Source organism: Andrena cerasifolii, chromosome 12 (genome assembly GCF_050908995.1).
Source record: "Andrena cerasifolii isolate SP2316 chromosome 12, iyAndCera1_principal, whole genome shotgun sequence".
Taxonomy (NCBI): Eukaryota; Metazoa; Arthropoda; class Insecta; order Hymenoptera; family Andrenidae; genus Andrena; species Andrena cerasifolii.
Genome location: NC_135129.1, coordinates 6,029,299 through 6,049,608, shown reverse-complemented (window position 1 = coordinate 6,049,608; position 20,310 = coordinate 6,029,299). Strand labels below are relative to the sequence as shown.

Here is a 20,310-nt window from a genome sequence, read left to right as displayed (position 1 = left end):
TTTGCAAATCAAAATTACTAGCGAATCAGCAAGGTGCGGGCTTTGAAACCAGGTATTATTACGCGTCAACAAAAAATGCTCAGCCTAACGTAAGGCGGTCGTCGAAAGTCATGCTTTCTTCGCCGAAAACCGCTTCTCGTGTGGTCTAGATCGATAAGGAAAATTCGATAATCTCCGGCGAGGAAGCCGCGAAATTATATCCCGGTGTAGTCTTAATAAGCGACGGATAGAGTAACGTTGTGTTTCGCATAATGATAGTGACGGTCATGTAAACAAATTAAGCCGCAGCGGCGAATACGCTCACGATCACGATAAGTAGCTCGATGCGCATGTTAACTTTATCCGGATCGAGATCTCGATCTTTGGCTAATATTGAAATCGTACCCCACCGGGGGCGCGCTTCTCCCTCCCTCTGTCCTTCTCTCTTCCACTGCCGGCGAACCTTTTCTTTCATCTTATTTTCGCCACCCGAACGAAACGAGAAATTTCGTCGTGACTCGAGCGATTCGTCTCGTGCGAGGCTTATCGTGCAAACCTGCGACGATTCCGCGGTCACGTGTTCCGCGTAATCCGGTCTGATTCGTTCTGATAATTAGAGGCACGTAATGATAATGAAAAAAGACACCAGCAATTGTTCCTCGATATCAGGGAAAAGGCTTTGATTCCAATGAAATCGGTCGTAGGATATTTTAATTAGCAAAATAATTGTTTAACTGCGGCCTCGTGCGAGGGAATTTTTAAGTATTGTTCTATGGAAAGGATAATGATTTTAAATCACCAGTGCGATAGAATTTTAATGAGTAAATCGCGAGGAATTGGCTGAATTTGGTCTTGATCAGCAAGGTGGATCAATGAATAATTTAAACAATGTGTTTGTGGGAGTAAGAAGGTCGACTGGAAGATTAAGGAATGGTACCAACCACTTTGGTGGGATTTTAGGAAGTAAATTAGTTTCTAGGAGACAGAGGGTATTCAGGTGAGAGTTCTCAAAGAGCCGATCATCAGACGCAGGAATAATCAAAATGTCATCGAGTAATGCGAAATTAATTCGAGCGTATTTTAATTGGCAAGGCAATTTCTGTACGGTGTGCTGCCCGTGGAATTACGAACGATCGCCCCAAGGATCTTACTGAATTATATGAAATTAATTCGAGGATGTTCTAATTAGCAAAACGGTTTTTACGAGGTGTTCGTGGAACTGTTAGTATCTAAACCGAGAATTCCAAGCAGGCGTTCCAAGAACAAATCGAGAAACGCATGACAGAAGGATACGCCTAATTTACGTGCGAATTTCATTTGCAACGTAGGTCCGCCGGTTGGACAAGAGAATTTACGCAATTACCTTGCGAAAGCAAAGCCCACATCGTAACCTGAAATTGCAATAATCACGGAACTCGGCGTAGCTTCCTGTGCAAGCCTTCGCGCAACAAATTAGTCGGTCTACAATTCAGCAAATTCTATGCCGCTAATTAATAAAACCGTACAATAACTACCCCGCAAATCAACCGAAGCCTAACGCTGCGAATCGATGGAATAACTTCCCAAGCCTCGGGTTACAACACTATAATTTTCGCGTAGTAGATAAATAGAATAATTCGTTTTATGGTGCGCCGCGGAAGATGCAAACTAGCTGCGCGCCGTGTGTCGTTGCCGACTTTATTACGTGTAAAAGCTTTCTATCGCCCCTTATTGGATCCGCGATAAATAATTCGACGTGCAGGGCTTATCATCGAATCCCTACTTACGCGAGCAGGCCAGCGAGCCGGCGATCGCGAAAAGCTTTGGGGAAAAATGAGAATTTGCGTGCCGCTGCTAGCGTCGGCTCCTACCACTCTCTCGCCACTCTAATTACTAACCACGGGTTGTTACCCCATGGCGTGTTATTTTCCTGGCAATATCGTATCACCGTCTTCGCGTGCGATCGCCGCGAGCCCGTCCGAGTCGATTGTTTTAAAGTGTCGATTACAGTCGAATCTCTTTATCGTTAAACCGGACGTAAAATTTGAGGATCGCTCGTTGGAACCGGCCAGCATTCTCTCAGGTGCTCCGTGAAATTTGATTAACATTCTGCTCTTTGTATTCGGAGAAGTGGGAGATTAATCTTGGCAGTTGAAAGAAGAAATGACATTGAGAAAGTTTAATATTTCCCTGTGGTTTTGAGTGATTTGAGGAACTTGGTTCCAAAGATGTGTACTTTCAGGAGCAGAAGGTTCTTTGGTGTTTAATTGTTTCAGATGTTATGGTTTAATGAACGTGAAGGTTCCAAATTTTGAAGTAGAAAAGGCCCTGGTAGTACTGAAAATTAAATGGGTACAGAAAATTATAGAATGTAATCAGTTTAATTGAAAACAGTTAAAAATAATTCCTTCGACTTAGTTTTTTTCGAATTTCATCATCATCTTCGTGCCCCTCCAAATTAATCATACTATCTCGCGAATTAGCGAACAGTCGAATGACGAAAATGAAAAATATGTAGGCGAAGGTCCAACGAGGGCTCCGAGGAACATAATTTCTGGCGGCTTATATTTCATTTGTCGGCGGATCTTATAACGAACGATGAAATATGTCGCGTGTATAAGAAAGCGGAGTCTGATTCCGATTAATTCAAGCAGACCAATAAATCCGCAGTTTTATAGTCCTGCTGGCCGGTGAAATTAACATTTCCAGCGGTCTGCTAGAATCTATTAGACAATCGACGACGAACGGCGAGGTTAAGGACGGCTTAATAAACCGTGAACAGGGAACGAACGGAATCGATTTACGTATTACAGAAGCGGCCTCTTATTAACATACTTCCGCGCATCGTGGCTACTTTAAAGGGTAAACACACTGATATGAATATTTAAATGAGAATTTTTTCATGATCGAAGCTTTCACTTGCGGGACACTCGATTATTAAACGCATTATTAAACGAGCTGAATTATTAAGGAACTGGAATTTCGTGCCAGGTCCAAAGGACAATCGAAGTTCAAGTTGCTATATTTTGAACGTTAACATTCCCTGCTTGAGATAAAGTTTTTTGATTCTATTCTCTGGTGATAACTATTAAATTTGTACGTTAATGAATCTTAAGCTGAACATGTGCTGCAGGATGAAGATCGCTTTAGATTTCATTAGGACTGTAATTAGGAACGAAATAAATCTATTCGTGATATTTTCTTTCACTTCGTTACCTATTAGCAGTTTATGAGAGTAATTCAAATCAATTTGGCCTGGAGTTTTTGCTCGGAAATTTTATGGGCTACTCGCCGAGGTCTGAAGTAGTCTTTAGCGATGAGCCTTAACAAGGGTAGCTCATATAACAAAAGGGATGACGCTAAGAGTCCTCTCAGGCAATAATCAAGTAAGAAGGGTTTAATTAGTGCTCGTTACGTAAGGGTTAACTACGTCGTACATTCAATAAATAACAATTTTAAAAATGAAAAAATGGCACGAGGTCCTAAAAGATCCCACTGGCGAATATTCATTGATAATTCTTTATGAACTCCACGTATGGAGATGGTTTTTTGTTATTTGCAATTTAAAATGATAAATGATATTGAATCTGCAATCAAAATTGTGCGGTGCTCTTTGAAGAATTTTTATTTGATAAATGGAAAATGATAATGTCGTTGCATTAAGAATTTTTTCAGTCCACTTTGAATTCATTTTAATTACAGCTGTCGCGATTAGAATGATTCTAGGGCGAAGCCCATTTTTCTTTGCTAAATTTAATCCCTGGACTTTTACGGATGTTTAGTTATCAAATTACTGTTTCTCGAGCTCAACCATGGCTGACTACTTATAAGACTCATTAATTGAAAAATAACAAAAGAGGATTAACGAGATCCTTTATTCTTTTGATAAACACCTTCGATATGTTTCTTTTTACAACGTTCAATCACATGCACCGCGCTTTTATCACGATCCCGCACTGTGACTTAATGTGACATTGATTTATGTTTAAGATAAAAAACATATTGTAGAGTTAATTATTCACGGTGTATTACCGTGATAGCACAATAAAGAGCTTGAGATTTCAAAAGCACTCAGGAACAAGGAACTTTTAAATTCCAATCAACTAACACACGGTCGATAATTACCTGCAATTACCACATTAGAACCTCTTTTCCAACTTGTACTGCATACTTCTCAAATTTTCTTTAGAACTCATACAAATATAAATACATTCCTTGAAACACAGCAAAAATTGTATCCTCCGTCATCGCTTCTTCCAAAACACATCTGCCTATTCATTAAGTAGTTACTAGAGCATCATAAATAGAAAAGCAAATAAACTGCCTAATAATCTTCCAAGAAAAGGCCAGTTTTCTAACAAGAACTAATCTGCTGTAATTACTATATGCATAACTCTTCCCGAAATACCTAATCAACCTCTACCTGGCCATTGAAACGAAATACAAAATTTTCAAATAAAAAACCGACTTTTATTCACCCTCCAAATTTTCCACATCCTCGGCGTTGACCATCCCTATCCTCATATCCATCGCGCTCCTCGACAATGGCCCCGCTGTCTTTGCAATCGCGTCGTTCGCGCAGCATCCACTCTCGAGGCGGCTCAATCTAATCGTAGCGAGGATTTTAATTTAATTAACCCGAGAAACATTGTTTCTGCCGCGGACGGACTCGCGACGATAGCACGGGAATCGTCGACGGACAGAGCGGAGGCCCGGCCGACACGATAAATCCCGGGTAAATCAGAATTTAATAACTGATTGCACGTGGGAGCAGAGGCGAGGGTAGCGTTGCGGCTGGTTGCCGCGCGATTTAGACGCGGCTTGATAAATGATTGGTGATTCACATCCGCTTGGTACGTATACGCGCGCCGATAGCGAGGCCCCGTGATAAACGCGCCGCTATTAGATCGCATGCAGCCAACGCAATCACGCGAAAATTACGAGGCCGAGCGAGCAGCCGAGCGAACGAGCCTGAAAATTTCTGAAAGATGCCGAGAAACGGCCACGACGCGGCTAAACTGTCCCGGGGCGTTTTCCCCGCGATCGTTCCCTTGGTTCTACGCTGTTCTGGGGGCCAACAGGTGAGGCAGGCCCCGATCCAAACACCGAATTTCAAGCTAAACTAGGATCAATGGAATGGTGCAAACCTGCGAAGAAAAGGGGGACGATTTTTCGACGAGGCGGTGTAAATGAGGAGGGTGGATTTGGCAGGAAAGGTAAAATTTGGAAAAAAAGGTAGAAGAATTTTTAAGTTGGTCAATTTTGTTGCTACATAATATTCGTTATAGATATATCCAGTATGTTTTTTTGATAGATATCTTGGGATTCTGCTTTGGTGACTTGAATGACGGATTAGGAGGTTTTACAGAGCGATGAAGCTGCTTTTAAGGAATTTCCTGCCATTTAAGGTAGTTCCTAACCAACTATGTTAGTCAAATTAGAGTTGCATAATAAATGATAAATATAAAATAGTATGCTACTATAGAAATAATAATAATAATTTTTAACATCATGTAAATATATTTTAAAAAGTTCAACGTTAATATAAATATTTGTAATACTAAAATAGAATATTAAATTTGTTAGCGTAGCGAATTGGAGCAGCAGATCTGACAACGTCGCATTCATTCGGAGCGTCTTTTATAACCAAAATGTCAGAAAAAATGTTCATATGAATGTGATTCGTCGTTCGCTTTTCTATTTGTTACACTTGGCATGAAAAACTGTTAGAATATTTGTGCGAGTGTTCTTTGCGATTCGCTCCCCCGTGAATTGTCGGGTTTCAGAAATGTTAAAAAATTGCCGAGCTCTGCGGAATTCTCTAATTCAATTTATTGTAAACGTGAAATGTCGTGGCGATAACTCACGTCCAGGTCGGAGCAGGTTGAGCGAGGCAATGGGGCTAAGAGATCCGTCATAAATTTCGTGCTATTAAGTTGCATGCGAGCGCACCGCAATCATGCCGCTGCACTACGATTTTGCCACTGTACCGCAATTTAAACGTCATACCACAATTACGATCGAGAAACGTTTCCAGCCTTTAAAGTCTTCTTTTCGAGCAACCGCTCGCTCTTTCCCGTAGCACACCAGAGAAAGGGTTAGTTCGTGCGCGAAACAACTTCAGAAGCAGCTCGAATGCATTTCATTATTATTAACATGTTTATCAATACAGCATGGAACACGAATCTTTGGAAACAACTGTGCCCTTTCTGTCTATTCAAGGATCAAATAGAACTAATTCCAGTAAAATAAGCTACAAGTATAAGTAATTCGGAAGTTACATCGAATTGATGTAGCAGAGGTGAACAGAGAAACAAAAAATTCTAAAATTTATACAGAATATTCTGACAAAGTGTTTCATTTAAAAATGATAGTTTAATCAGTTTAATAATTCGTTGTATTAATTCATCTATGACACTAACGTCCACAAGTGCTAAATATTTAGAGAAACAATGAAATGAAATTTTCAAAATTCCAAGACGATCTATTAATTAGCACCAGATATTTATAAAAAAAAAAACTTTGAAGCACATCGAGCATTCAGTGTACCAAAAAGCGTTCTCTTAAACGCTTCAACCATCGCCATGGAAGTAAATAAAAATTCTGCTACTATTGCTGGCTCGTGCAGCTAAAAGCAACCCTTAATTTCCTCGAGAAAATTGATCTCTTCCCGTTCACGGCGATTATCGAGGCGCCTACGAATCGCACGTTCCATCGTCCGCCCGGTTTTTCATCCCCCGCGTGCGAGACTCGTTAAAAACAATATCGACCCGAACCAAAGCGGCCTAATAACCAGGAACTTATCCGAATGTCTGTAGCGATCCACCGACCGCAGCGTGTCTTTCCGCGATTTCTTCCTCGAACCGGTTTTTCGACGTGCAATTTGCTTTTTGCGATCGCCACGAAGGTGCCGTTTACGTAGAAAACGTCGTTTCTTGTGAACGCGGATCTGGGACACGAGTTCCTTCGAAGGAATGATCGCTAGATCGTTTCTCCAGGCTTTAATCCGCAGAGGGGGATGGGGCAGCGGGGATGGGAACTGGCCAAAGTCGCGAAGAAGCGACTCGGAAAGTAATAAAAGGGAGATCGTTATCGTCCAAGACAATTAGCGGAGCATATAAATACGACGTATTTATAGTCTGTCAGCCGTATCTTTCCCACTGTTTCTTCCTCCCCCACCCTTCCACCTCCCTCGCCATAATTCAAGCTATTTCATTAATGACTTTTTCGTCTAACTTCTGCTGGATGTTTGGGGAATTTTGTGCAGTTTCATAATGTGTAAGTTTGCCCTGCTTGGAAAGAGAAGTCGGGGTGGGTTTGGATTATTTAGATAGTTAAGAATTAGCACCATGTTTCAGTCAAACAGACTCGGTTTAACTGGACTTAATGAAGGCTCTTGAAGTAGAGTTTAATAAATTTTGGAGGATTTTTCTTGTGAGTACATCTGGACATTTTAGTGTAAGTTTTTAAAAAGAGTTAGTATGTTTTTGTGTTTAAATAAAGGATGGAGTGTCTGTTGATGTAATACGTGGCAATGAAATGCGAAAAGATTTGTTTAAAAGTTATTTCTGCACGCCTCTAGGTTTTATAGTTTCCAGACTGTAATGAGATATGACACATGGCTCTGGCTTTTGAATTTTAGTAGGAAATAATGGTGAATTTTTACTGAATATTTAATAGCATTGTGTGGAATGCGTACACGTGAATTTTAAAAATAAAGTCCCTATTTCACTTAAATTTCCTGATGTAGATTTGGAACGAGGGTGGACTGGTGGCGTGTAGCACTTTGTTGGAAATTATTAACGTAACGACGTCGTGCGATAAAGCATTTCGTAACACACTGATATCGTTAATCGAACAGTACACCAAGCGACAGTCGATGGATTTTACGACTTTAATCCCTGAACAACATCCGGAATCATAAATTTTTATCTTATCTTTCGTGGAGAAACAGCTCCGCGATTCTGAATACAGCGTCCAAATTTGCGAGTTTAATATTCACATTTGTCGTCTAAATTCTTTCTCAAACAATTGTCATTCAGATATTTAGAAATAAATAATAGCCACCAACCCTTGTGTATGTTGTGATTAATTTCATTTCCTTCCTTCACAGTTTTCATCCACTGTTAATTCACTTTAAAATGCGATCAACATATGTCGACAGTAATCACAATATGCTTATCTCTTTCTATGACTTAATAACAAGAAGATCAAGCAAAAGACGCAAATCGAAGATAATTAATAATACCAAACAAGTCGCTATTAGAAAATTAGCAGCGAGTTTCAAAATTAAAGGAATCCATATAAATAATCCATACATTAAGATAAGAAAGATGCTGTAACAGAAAAGATCTCTAAAATCAGTAAAAGCTCCCCTACAGTCCACAATCAAATCCCTCTCAACAGACAAACTTACCCAAAGAAAAGATCCTAAACACCTTCGACACCCCTTTTCAATTTTTCCCCTTCACCAATCACAATCCCACTCCTCTCGCCATCCACGAATCACAAAATTCCTCTCGACCGTGAAAACTGCACACAACCCCCTTAATCGCAGTGACACCAGCTCGTACGAAGCCCAGAATGATAAGGCCACAAGAATCCTAAAGATCCCACTTCTCGCCACCCCCAATTTTCCGCGTCCACCGGCAACGATCAGGCTGCTATCGCCGTCGAGCGGTATCAGCGTCCACTTCGGAGCACAGAATTGCGTGCAGCGGCCGAGGTATCGCCCTTTCTCGATCGAGGATCGGCCAGGGGAGCGCGGTCTCGCTCGTTCGCGAGGAATCTCGGGGAACGAAGGCCGAGGACGATTCAATTTGTCGGCCGCGGCGCGAGCGTTTTCTGGGGGCCCGTGGCGAGATTCACGGCGTGGCACGCAAACCACGCTCGAAAATTAGCTCGTGACCGAGCCAGCGGTGTTAGCGTTTGTAGTGGTAACACCGTGGCCGGGGTGCCGGCGATACGAGGCGAACGAGAGCGAGAAGGGACTGCAGAAGGCGGCGGGGTGGGCATAGCGCGAGAGGGAGGGAAAGAGAGACAGAAGGGAAAGTATAGAGCGAAAGGGACGACGAGGATAGAGGGGGCGAGAGAAAGAAAGAAGTTTTGAAAAGGGACTAACGACCGGCAGTTAACGACGGCTCTGAAATTGCTGGTTGCCCGCTGCATCTTCTACGGCCGACCTGGCCGAGAATTATTAAACTGTAGTTTAGTTTAAATTAAGTTATTACCCGATGCCGTCCCGTCTTGCTCGTCCCTTTTCTACGCGACTGTGACCCCTGCAATGGTCTCGCTCCCTCACGGAACTCGTCGATTTTCTAGCTTCCCTCCCCGATGCTTTTCTATCTGGAAATCCTGCCCCCGCTCTGCGGCGGGCGATCGACACTTTTCCTCGAGGAATGCCTTTCTTCGATTGAAAGGGAGATGGCAGACTGATTTTTACCTACGTGGATTTAATCTGCTGGCTCACGCGTGAAATAACTTTGAGTATTGTGGGTGAAATGAAGGGATGACTGTGCATTATGGGTGGAAGAAGTATAGGCAGGTTTTACGTAGGGGTTGAAATCGGCAGCACAATGGATTCTGGGGAGGTAGGAGTTTGGTAACTCAGTTTGTATGATTTTTGGGGCACTAGCTTATTAGGAGCTCGAGCAGAGATAATTTTAGATGTGTGCAGCTGTCTAATGTGCGATGAAGAACATATTAAGTACTTGAATCCTCAAGAGAGGTTGCTTGGGGTATCTCAATTGGGCCAAATTATGCAGAAACCTACCAACCCCCGAAATGACAAAAACATATAAAAACACAGTAGGGATCTTATAATTCTGTGATCTTTATTTCGCAAAAGATTACTAACCCTCGGAACATTTCTTGCGTTATACAATTATTAAAACTACCGCGTTATAGTTCCATTTTAGGCTTAAAAAATAAAAACTGCAGAAGAAAATGACAATAATTATGCTAGTCACTATTAAATAACCCATTTAAAAACCTTGTAAAAGCAAAGCAAGAAATAATATGTACCCAATAGAAATAAAGCTACTTTTCTTTAACAATTAAAATCTTCTAACTTTTACTCGTTTTCAGATCATTGAGGGTCGGTAGCTTTCTGCACGACTTGGCCCAATTGCATCCTACGTAACTAGTTATATTTCTTCCGTCCTCTATACGAATCTACGACTTGGATTCGCAGCCCATCACACCGTGTCTTAACACGGTTGATTGTAATTTAATTTAATACCAAAGGTACCCGCTTCCTGACGGAAGTTGTTTTGATGCAGCGAAGAAACGGTTCAAGACGTGGCGCGTCTAGTTTCTCTGTTTACAGCGATTATCTAGCATCTATGTGCAAGTGTTCTACACCGAGAAGTGTTTTATGCGTTCTCGATGTTCCTTGAGACAAAATACTATAGCGTTCCGCGATATTCATAGCGATTGCCAGCTCGTCACGTGACCATTCCCGTTCAACGTTTCCCTCGCAATCGAGTTCTGGTGGAAAACTCGCGTGCGAGTACGAAGCGTTTCGCAACGACGGCTCTGTCCCTCTCTGTCATTTCACAAATTTAACGAACAGATAAATGCACGCCGTAGGAGTCAGTTTTTGTTTCGACCTTCTATCGCGAATAGTTCTCGAGAAATTAATTTTTTGCTCCCACACATTTGCGTCCGTGCGTTGTGCAAAACTGTACGGCGCATCAAACTTCGATCAAATCAGTTAACCATTCTGAAACTGTGCGACAGAAAAACTTTATTGGTTGTCCAGTTCCTGAAGCCTGATATAGGATCTCAGATTGTCCGGATAATTTGTAAGAAAACGAACCAGCCAGTCACGGTACAAATGAATGCTTTGCACCGTCGATAGCTGAAGATGGAAACCTGAAAGTGCAACGGAATGCACTGGGAAAGATATCTCGAGGCGTCCAAATGACTTCAGCTTCCTTAAGAAACCGCCGCGTTATCGTGGCATCCTGTCATTATTTTACGATTAGACGGAACGAACCGGCATTAGGCGGGTGGAGAAAAAACCACCGATTTGTCGAGCAAGCCGAAAGCAACGGATAATTTAATCGATCTAGCAGCACAAGAAATGGTAAATCAACGACCCTGTACCTCGCATACTGCAGATCACAATTCTCACGTACTTTCGACACGTTCAACTCAAATTCCAACCGTCATTATCTTGCGCATCGATTTTAAAACAGAGCATTAAAAACTCCAAGACTATGCCCATCCCTTGGCCCATACAAATTCGCTTCATTATCTCGAACAGACCAACTCTAAAATAAGGAAGCGAAGAAAGCTTCAAGAATATAGCAAGCAGAACCGCTAAAATTCGGAGAACTACCAACGCAACTAAAAAAGAAGCCGCTCGTCAATCACCACTGATCAATTCAAACTCTGACAGTAATTAACGCGATCTACATCCGAATGAACGCGTGGGATATGCCTGCCCGTGTGCCACGCGCGCTTCCCCTTTCATCTATGACGACTTTCTTACCTTACCAGCTTGTGTCTCCTCGAAGTCATTATTCACGAGTATCCCGGTGATCTATGCCAACTGCATTGTGCACCGCGCATTGACTGAACCCGAGGATCGATCGATCAAAACGGATCACGACGAAGGCAGCTAGAGGGATGCCGGATGGGCGTGCACCGACGGCAAAAGGGCAGCGATTTCAAAGTGCCGCTGTAACGATCAGCAAACACTGAAAAAGCTTAGCAACCGTGTATTAAAGTTTGCACACGCGATACCACGGGCATCTTGCAGGGCCAGTTGTGCGCAGAGCGCTCTGTTTGGTGTTTTTTTCAAATTCTATTGCAAATGATCGACCGCGACCTATCTAAAGAACGAGGATCGTTGATTGCGGCCGACAGAAAGTATGAAAGGCTAATGATATCAGAAATACTATGATTTATAGCGAGGGGAGTCTTTAGAATAGTGTAATGATTATTTTTCAGCTTCCTTTTTTAATTGAAAAACTCAAGTCAAGTCAAATTGTAATCGAATAAAAGCAGTGTTAGTGGAATTGTTTGGTGGTGAATATTGGATAAAAAATGTAGGTGATTGCATTTTGAGAGCCAAAAATAAAGTCTATGTGTTGGTGGACATCCTCAGTCGTTGATAGTTTAAGGGTAGCTTAAAGGATTTTCAAGTTTACCCTATATTAAATTTGTAAGTTTAGGTGCAAGGGTTGATAGCTTAATGTACAGTTGAAAGTGTTCCTGATTCTACTCCGTTTCTCCAAGTTATTTACCTGTGAGAATAAAATATGGATGAGCAAAGCCAAGAATCTTGAAAATTGCTTTATTAGGAATCTTCATGCCCTGATTGCTAATTACAATGTGGTAAGCAGAGAGATTCTCAGTGTTTTCTGATGTAACCCAAAATGGTAGGATGAAATTTACTTTAATACCCCTGTAGAGTAAATGAAACATTCAATTTATTAAGGCTGCACCACGAATCGACGGCTTTCATAGTTCAAGTGGACACACTTGAAGGTAGATGAGCGTAAGCCCAACTATTTTTGAGTTGAAATGAAGAGTGGCGACGAATTCGATGAAAACTCGAAAGTGTGACTGCAGACTGTGTTGAACAGGAATTTCACGGACTGTACAAACGCTTTTAGTGGCAATAACGACGCAACTTTAGCCATCCGAGGGAACTCGGGACAGATTATCGTTTCCAAGCACTCAGGGTGTCACGGCTAACAAAGGCTATTCGCTAAATTTTAGTTGTCGTGTCACTCATTACAGGGTGTTAATTTCCTAAACACAGCGTAGATTTTCTACACAACCTTTGGAGTTTAACAAACAGATCATGAAACCCAAGATTAGAAACTTCAGAGCTAAACACATCCCTCTAATTAATGTAATTAGGCTAAACCGAGAGAAGCAATGTAAATTATAAGTAAATAAAATAAATAATTTAAATGGAGAACATGATAAAATTCATGGTATTCACCCTCTTGCACCCCAAAGATTACAAAACACTTTCGAAAAATATTCTACAGGTCCAGAAAAATTGTTCTTCTTTTAAAAAATCACAAAACAGAGAAAAATAGCTTTTTTAATGCGTAATTCATTTTATCCCAGCGAATACACGAAACAGCCAAGCAGAATGCTATGCTGACACTGTCAAGCGATACAAAAGCCGATGAACGATCAAACATGGCACCTAATTTATGATCTACAGTTTCTTATTTGAGACTATCGCTTGCTGAAAACCAATGCACAAATCGCCAATAGATTATTCCTCGGTTGGTTTCCCGTTTCGCATCGTCTTTCGACAGCGAACGCTTGCTCGCCAATTTATCTCGATTTTATTCTCCCGCGGAATATTAATTAGCCCCTGTCAGTGGCCAACGCTTCGACGTTCTTCCGAGCGTTAATTTCCTATAATGTATTTGCTGTAATTAGCCGCCGCTCATGGCATCGCTAATAAAGAGAAAATTATTGGATTCCATCGGCCGATTGAGATAAACGGTCCAGATCGCTTCATTGAACTGACGATCGTAATGCCCGCCTCCCATACCTGGTTTCCGCTCGACGTAATAAATGACGATCGTTAAAACGACCTAATTTTTTTTCCCCTCGCTTCACGCAGGAGTCAGTTTCGGACGGCTTCGTTTGGCAATAATAAAGCACAAGTGTCGCGGGACGGTTGAGGCGAAATATTAGCTTTGCAAATCGTGGACGACGCAACTATGAGCTATCCGCTAGTGGTTGGGACTTAATTAACCACGGGGTTTAATGATCTTGGCTTAATTAAAACTACACCGGATACACGTCGCGCTTGACGGCTTGTCGCGGGAATAAGTAAATAAGGAAGCTGGAAACAATTTGCGCAATTTTCCGCACGTTCTGTTTTGCACTCTTTTGAATAACGTGGGGGGCAAGTACGATCCGGGATAGATTAAACGGTTATAATATAGTCAAGTGTGCGATAAACGGTTTATCGCGAAAATTGTTATTCTGGAATGTGTATTGTTTCCATGGGTATCAGGGAATTTTCAGTTCGAACAACTGTGTCTCGTTTTACGCGAGTCATTGGGTTGAAAATTTTCTCGATGAATCTTTAAAGAAAATTAGTAATTGGTATTTTTGTTCTTGCATTGGAATCGGATACTAAGAAATTGTGTAAATTAAGAGTGGAAAAGTCTGCTCCAAAAAATTATAACTTGACTTTTTGGCAGTTACAGTGTTTTCTTCAAAGACTGTTCAATTATTTATCAAAAATTAACGATCACTTCCATCAATAATTATACCAAATTTTGTCAAAACTATCTTCGTTTGCAACTTGCCTTTTCTACCACAAGAATCCTTATAACTCCTTAAACCATCGCTATCATTATAATTCTCAATCCACGTCAACAACCAGTTCACAATAATTACTTATCACGATGATCTCCTGCAATTAACTGGACATAGAAGATCGAGCAATCCGTTTACGCCAAGGTACAGAATCTTACGTGACTCGCCGATAAAAGGCATCGACTGGAACGATAAAATCCCACCGCAACAATGAGGCCGAGAGCGATCATCGACGAAGCAACTTCAATTACACGCCACGTGTAATTAAATGTCGACGGGAGCCGGTGTTGCTGATAATCCCTGAATACTTGTCAGTTGCTCTCTCGCCTATTACACTCCGTGAACTCGTTAACCACTACGCTAGGCCTGAACGTCTGACGATCTTGTTGAAGCGTTTCTTTCACTGGCCAGACATTGGTCAACAGCTCAGTTTTCACCGAGACTAAATGCCTCTGCGGATTATCTCAGGTTGACTATGTTGCTGAAGAGCGAATTTACGGAAAGGGGTATTCGTCGAGAGTTAGGACGCAATTTTTTGCGGCAGTATTGTCGCACTGAGGAGCCCTTAAACACACTCAGTGGATATACCGAAGACAGATCTTCTTGAGATGAAGATCAAATACTTCTAAATATTAAGTTAGAGTTTAGGCTGACTATAGATTGAAAACAATGCACTGAGGGATCGCGGATTAACTGGCATTGGGTCTTCAAATGTTCGTAAATATTAATTTAGATTGACTATACTGGTGATCAATAAAATGGAAAACCGAACGCATTGAGAAGACGATCAAGCACTCCTGCAGATGACCTAAGACTGCACTGATGACCAAAGAGTTTACTTGAAACCGGAGTGTCTTGATGAGGCAGTCACACCGTTCATTAAACCAGTTGAAACTGACTATATAAGTGACTGACAGATTCATTGAAAACGAACGACGTCAAAAAGGTCAAATCGAGTTTTTCTGAAGATCAGGCATGGTAGCTTGAGTAACAGCCTCACTGAAGACTAATCACGTCGAAGACTTCAAACACGCGAATTTGCAAGACAAAAGGCAAAAAAGGAGATCCCTCACGTCTGTCAGATGTGACAGGTTTATCTTAAACAGTGTTACGTTAAATACTCGCTGAACTCATTAGTTAGGTTGCCCACTTGCAGTTCACGCTACGTGCGGTTTGCTGGGCTAGTTGCCCCATTAGCGAAATTAGAAGACGAGGATTTTAAACGTGGACGTAATGAATGCGGAGCAAACAATAAAATTGTACATCCCATTCAACTGCGACTGTTTCCTGGTTACTTTTTTTCTCAATGTTTGCTACTCAATTACTTTCGAATGTTGCTTGCCTCCACTGCAGGGGATCTACCTGAATACTGGAAGAAGAATCGCTGATTCTGGGAAGAAAAATTGCTGCGTTAAACTTGCTTTTGCGGGCAAGCTTTCGCTACTGGGAACGACAGAGGAATTTGTTGCTTGAGGGTTGCAAATAGCAGCGACGATCAGAAGAATTTTCATGACGAATGTTACCACTCCACCATGAAATACTTTAAGTTTATGCAAGCAATGGCCGAGCTACTGAAGTCACTTCCAAAACGTTGAATATTTTAATACATTTGCCAGAAAGGAAATTGCTTGGAAGATGAAAAGTATTTTGTAAAATCAGTGTCCCTTAAGTGAGCCACAAAGGCATTAATGGCTTCATTATTATTTTCTCGTATGACGAAGGCTTCTGTAATGGCAAATAAAGCATATCGGCTACATTTAGATCCCAAAAGTGGCAAAGGTAAGAATTGGTCAAGATCGCCGCGTATTTCCACGAAACAGCAGGGAAAAAGTTGAGAGAGTTAAGTGGCACTCCCTTCGAGGCATAAACAAGCGTTAGGGACATGAATGGGATCACGTAAAAAACAGATTTCCACCCTCGATCTCGTACACGAAACGTGATTTCTGCCCGTCAGCTCGAAGGAAGGGTGGAAAAAGGGCGTTGCGGATTGGGGCTAACCCTGTAAGCGATCCCAGGGGCTCGTCAAGAACGATCTTATGATTGACCGTGTTACGGCACTCCCTGTAGACCATTTCCAGGGCGTATCTTCGAAATACATAGGAACGAGAGGCTGCGCGTGCAAGAAATCACGCCGGAGACTGTCTCGTAATGATGTCCACTTCTGTATTGCAACCAGAAGACAGGATTCCCAGTCAGGATTCATTTTTGTAGTATTGTACCATTTTAGCAGCCATAATGCGCAAGTGATTTGGAGTATAATTGAGATATTCTGATTGGAAAGTGAATTGTTGTCAGATTATAGTACCGTCTTAAATATTACTAAATTATTTCAACCATAATACTCGTCTAAAATGGAAAATATTGGGAGGGAATAACTTTCTAAACAGAAATTCGTGTACACGCGTATTTTCAACAAAGTGTCATAAGGATATTTTCAAATTCTACAGAGAATAAGGTGAACGTTCAAAAGAAAGTTCATTAAAGACTATATCGCGCATTTTCGTTTTTTTTAAACACTAATGTTCAGAACATATAACTTAATCTTCCTGGCATAAATAATCGTGTCGTTACCGCGCAGATTAATTCGAATTGCAAATCAAGTAACAAAGTAACGACTAATCTGCACGTTCACTGCTGCTCGTGCTGAAAGATTGCAGTTTGGAAAGCGATAACTATGGAAAATATTGCAGAAAGGAACGTGGCTACAAATACAGAACTGCCTTTCAGGTGAATCTAAAAAGCAAAGTGTTTCTTCTTCACATAACTATCAACTATACTCTACAGCAATTCGTGATATTATCAGCAATTCCGTAATTCATTCAGTTTCTCACAAAGTTTTAGTCTTCCTCAATTCGTTTATCTAACTTACAAATTTCAAACACCCTGCTCTCCATTTAGAAACATTATTCCAACAAATTAAGAAGCATTTAATTTTTATCTTCCTCTCTAATCCCTTCCCATACTCCATTTTCTCAAAACAAGCTCTGTATACACATTGTAATTTCAATCTCCGCTACATCTAAAAGCCCTTTTAAGGTATCGTTTCCAATAACAGCACTCGCTTAAACTGTACTCCAAATACCAACAACAACGCCTCAATTATATCTCAGATGAAGCCTTCTACAGTACTCAATCCTCTATACATATGTACCTCAGTCACGAAGCAAAATAAACTGCACAAAGAAACAAAAGAAAAGGATCCCTCGACTCGAAGCCCAGGTGTCCCCATGAAATCGTTCGCAAACCGGAGCAAAAAGGAAGGTGTGCAACTGCCATTTTCCTCGCCGCGATATATAGCGCAGCTGCACCGATTATTGGAGCCATCGCGCGACTTAACGGTGAAGTAACCTGGAAAAGCAGCCTTACCTTTCTTCTCGTCATCCTCGTCGGCGTGATCGGCACCGTGATGAAGATGATGGGCGGCAGGATGGTGGCTAGTTATCGTCGGCACCAGGGGGTGGTTCCCCAACGCCGGATGCTGATGATGAGGATGATGATGACTGAGGAACCTGACAGCAGCGGCGGCCGCCTGATGCTGCGCCTGCATCGTCTGCTGTACCTGACTTTGAACCTGCCCGAGAACCGGATGATGCGGTGGCCATCCTGTCAGGTGAAACGGAAACACTGGTGTCGCCCTCTGGAACAGCCTGGCCGGCGTCAGGAGAGAACCACCGGAACCAGTGGAGCCGCTACCAGGAGGCAGTGGGAAGGACAGACCACCTCCTGGTTCCAGGACCATGTTTGGTACCAACTTGCTGACTATCTGTCTCTCCGTCGGAGAGGCCTCACTTCCTTTGCATTTATGGACACTCTCCTGGCTACGATCGACGCTACTCCTCAGGTATCTGTAGTCTCTTCGTGACCATTGGAACTGACTATCCCTGGAGAACAGTCCTCTCAAGTCGCGTCACTTGGAATGGTGAGTCGGAAGAGCATGGATTGATCGGTGGGGAAGAAGTTTTGTCGTTGCTGCTGCGAACTGTGCTGTTTGTTTACATCTTTTCAACCTGCAGATTCGCGTTATTCGAGGCTCATAAAATGCTTCCCGCGATGACGTTCACTGCCGGGGTTCATTGGAGTTTAATGACGCCGAAAGGAAAGGGTGTAGCGAGTATGAGCGACTGGTGGGACCTGTCTGCTCGAAGGGAGCTGCGGCAGGTAGCCGTCGGAAAGCGTGATTTAAGACCCTTGTCGTTTCCAGTCGATTTCTCTTCTGCGCTGAGTAAAAATGTGACTTTCTACTATCCTCTTATGCGCTGCATCAACGCACCGCGGGATATACTGTCTGATAGCGAATGTCTGAATAATTTCCTCCTAGATTTATGAAACTATAGAACTGTCAAGCTAAAGGAACACCAATTTGATGAACACGACGGACGTGAGTCAGTCTGACGGGTCCTTCAGTCTCATCCACGAATACAGTCTCTGGAAAACGTCACTCCAGCCACTCCAAAAATTTCTCGCCTCGATCGGTCTTCGATTCTGCTTGACGCTCAGTCCAGGTATCGCTGTCTGCACCGTATGTCCATCCTCTGCCGTGGAGTCAGCACATCGAACGGAATGAATGTCACCGAGCGAACTGGACCATCGGGGAAAACACCGGTCCCGGAACACTGAAGGATTCGCACTTTCTGAACAGGGTCAGGACTCGACGATGTGTCGTTGCACCTGGGCGCTGGGTTACGCAACCGTTAACGACGAAAACACTGATCAGCTGACGTGATCGGAAACACGGGCAGCTCGGTGCGGTGAATTCGGCGGCGTAACAAACGGATTCCAGGGATTCCTTGGTTGGAAGGTCCTGTTAGTGTTAGGACCACTACGGCACGAGCCAACGGCACAGCACTATCTGCCTGGAGAGTCAAGTCAACGGCTCCCCTCTGTCCATGAACACCAAACTGGTTTCGGTCGCCACCCAGCGGCCTTGGATTGGCTGAGCAGATGGTGGGTTCACCGGTGCCACTCCATTCCTGGCCAATGAGAGCGGATGGATTACGAAGGGAACTCCGCCTCATGCACGGTTTTTTTGCCCTGGAATTGAATCGACGCCCCTTCCTTCCAGTAACAGCAGCCTGGTGGGGATGAATCAATTGGTGGCTGCCCTGAAACCGGCCGCAAGATGGCTCCTCCCTACCCCACAGCATTCGGAAAATCACCCCTGCCGTGGACCCGGCACCGTCGACCTTAGCCTTTAATTCGCGCCACGAGATAGACTCGCTCTGTCCTCGAGTCGAAATTTTCAAACGGGGAAACAGTTACTGGGTCCTTCGCGGTCCTCTTTTTTCCTCCGTTTCTTTCGCACCACAATTTTGCGAGGGTGGTTCCGCGGAGGCTTGAATATATGCTCGCGGAACCGATGGTCAGACTTCGGTGACCGTCTGAGACGATCTATGAGTCAGCTTCGTTTGCTCGTCTTCCAAAGAAGGAGCACGACAACGTTTCCCTTTCTTCGCGGTCGTTCTCCGACGATTGTTTTGCTTCCACCACTCCGCGCAACCCCCACCAGAGGCGTATCTTCCACCCCTCCAGCCCTCGGGGGCACGATCCTCTTTTAATAAGAGGAGCTCAGAGCTCGGAGGCGTTAAGTAATTACATCTATTCTCTTCTGGGGAGGAAATTACCTGCGCCTCGGGGTGGGAAAAATTAGGAAATTAAAATTAACCCCCGCCACCAGCGCCCGGCCGACCCCTCCCTCTTCTCTCCTCTCTTGCCATTCCTGTCCTCCTTCCTCCCGCTTTCTCTCTGCCCCTCAGCCTCGCGCACTCCGCTGGAACTCTTCGTTCTCGAATTTAGGAGGAGCCGGCGGCCATTACCGCTTACGTAATCTTTTTACAGTGGCGGCAGCACCTTGTTAAGCAAAGTTATTTAGCGCGTGACGCCGGCTTAGCCCAGTTGCCGGCGTGTCCCCATCTATTTCGCTCGGAAACTACTCTGCCCCCATATATTCGGCCAAACAATCTCGATCATGAGGTTCCATCTTGCGATTCTCAAAGATTCCAATGATCCATCTGCTTCGCTTTGGCCGAGGAACTTCTTCTGCTC

The 20,310-nt window shown here is 43.1% G+C and overlaps 1 protein-coding gene across 1 annotated transcript in view; it reads right to left on the bottom strand.

Annotated features, from left to right (window-relative positions):
* LOC143375245 (uncharacterized) overlaps positions 1-19,105 on the bottom strand; it is a 47,213-nt gene extending 28,108 nt beyond the window's left edge. Inside the window, exon 1 of the mRNA XM_076824172.1 lies at positions 17,635-19,105. Within this exon, the coding sequence (XP_076680287.1) occupies positions 17,635-18,007 (373 nt within the window). The 5' untranslated portion in view covers positions 18,008-19,105. The remainder of the gene's footprint in view (positions 1-17,634) is intronic.
* Positions 19,106-20,310: the final 1,205 nt, after the last annotated feature.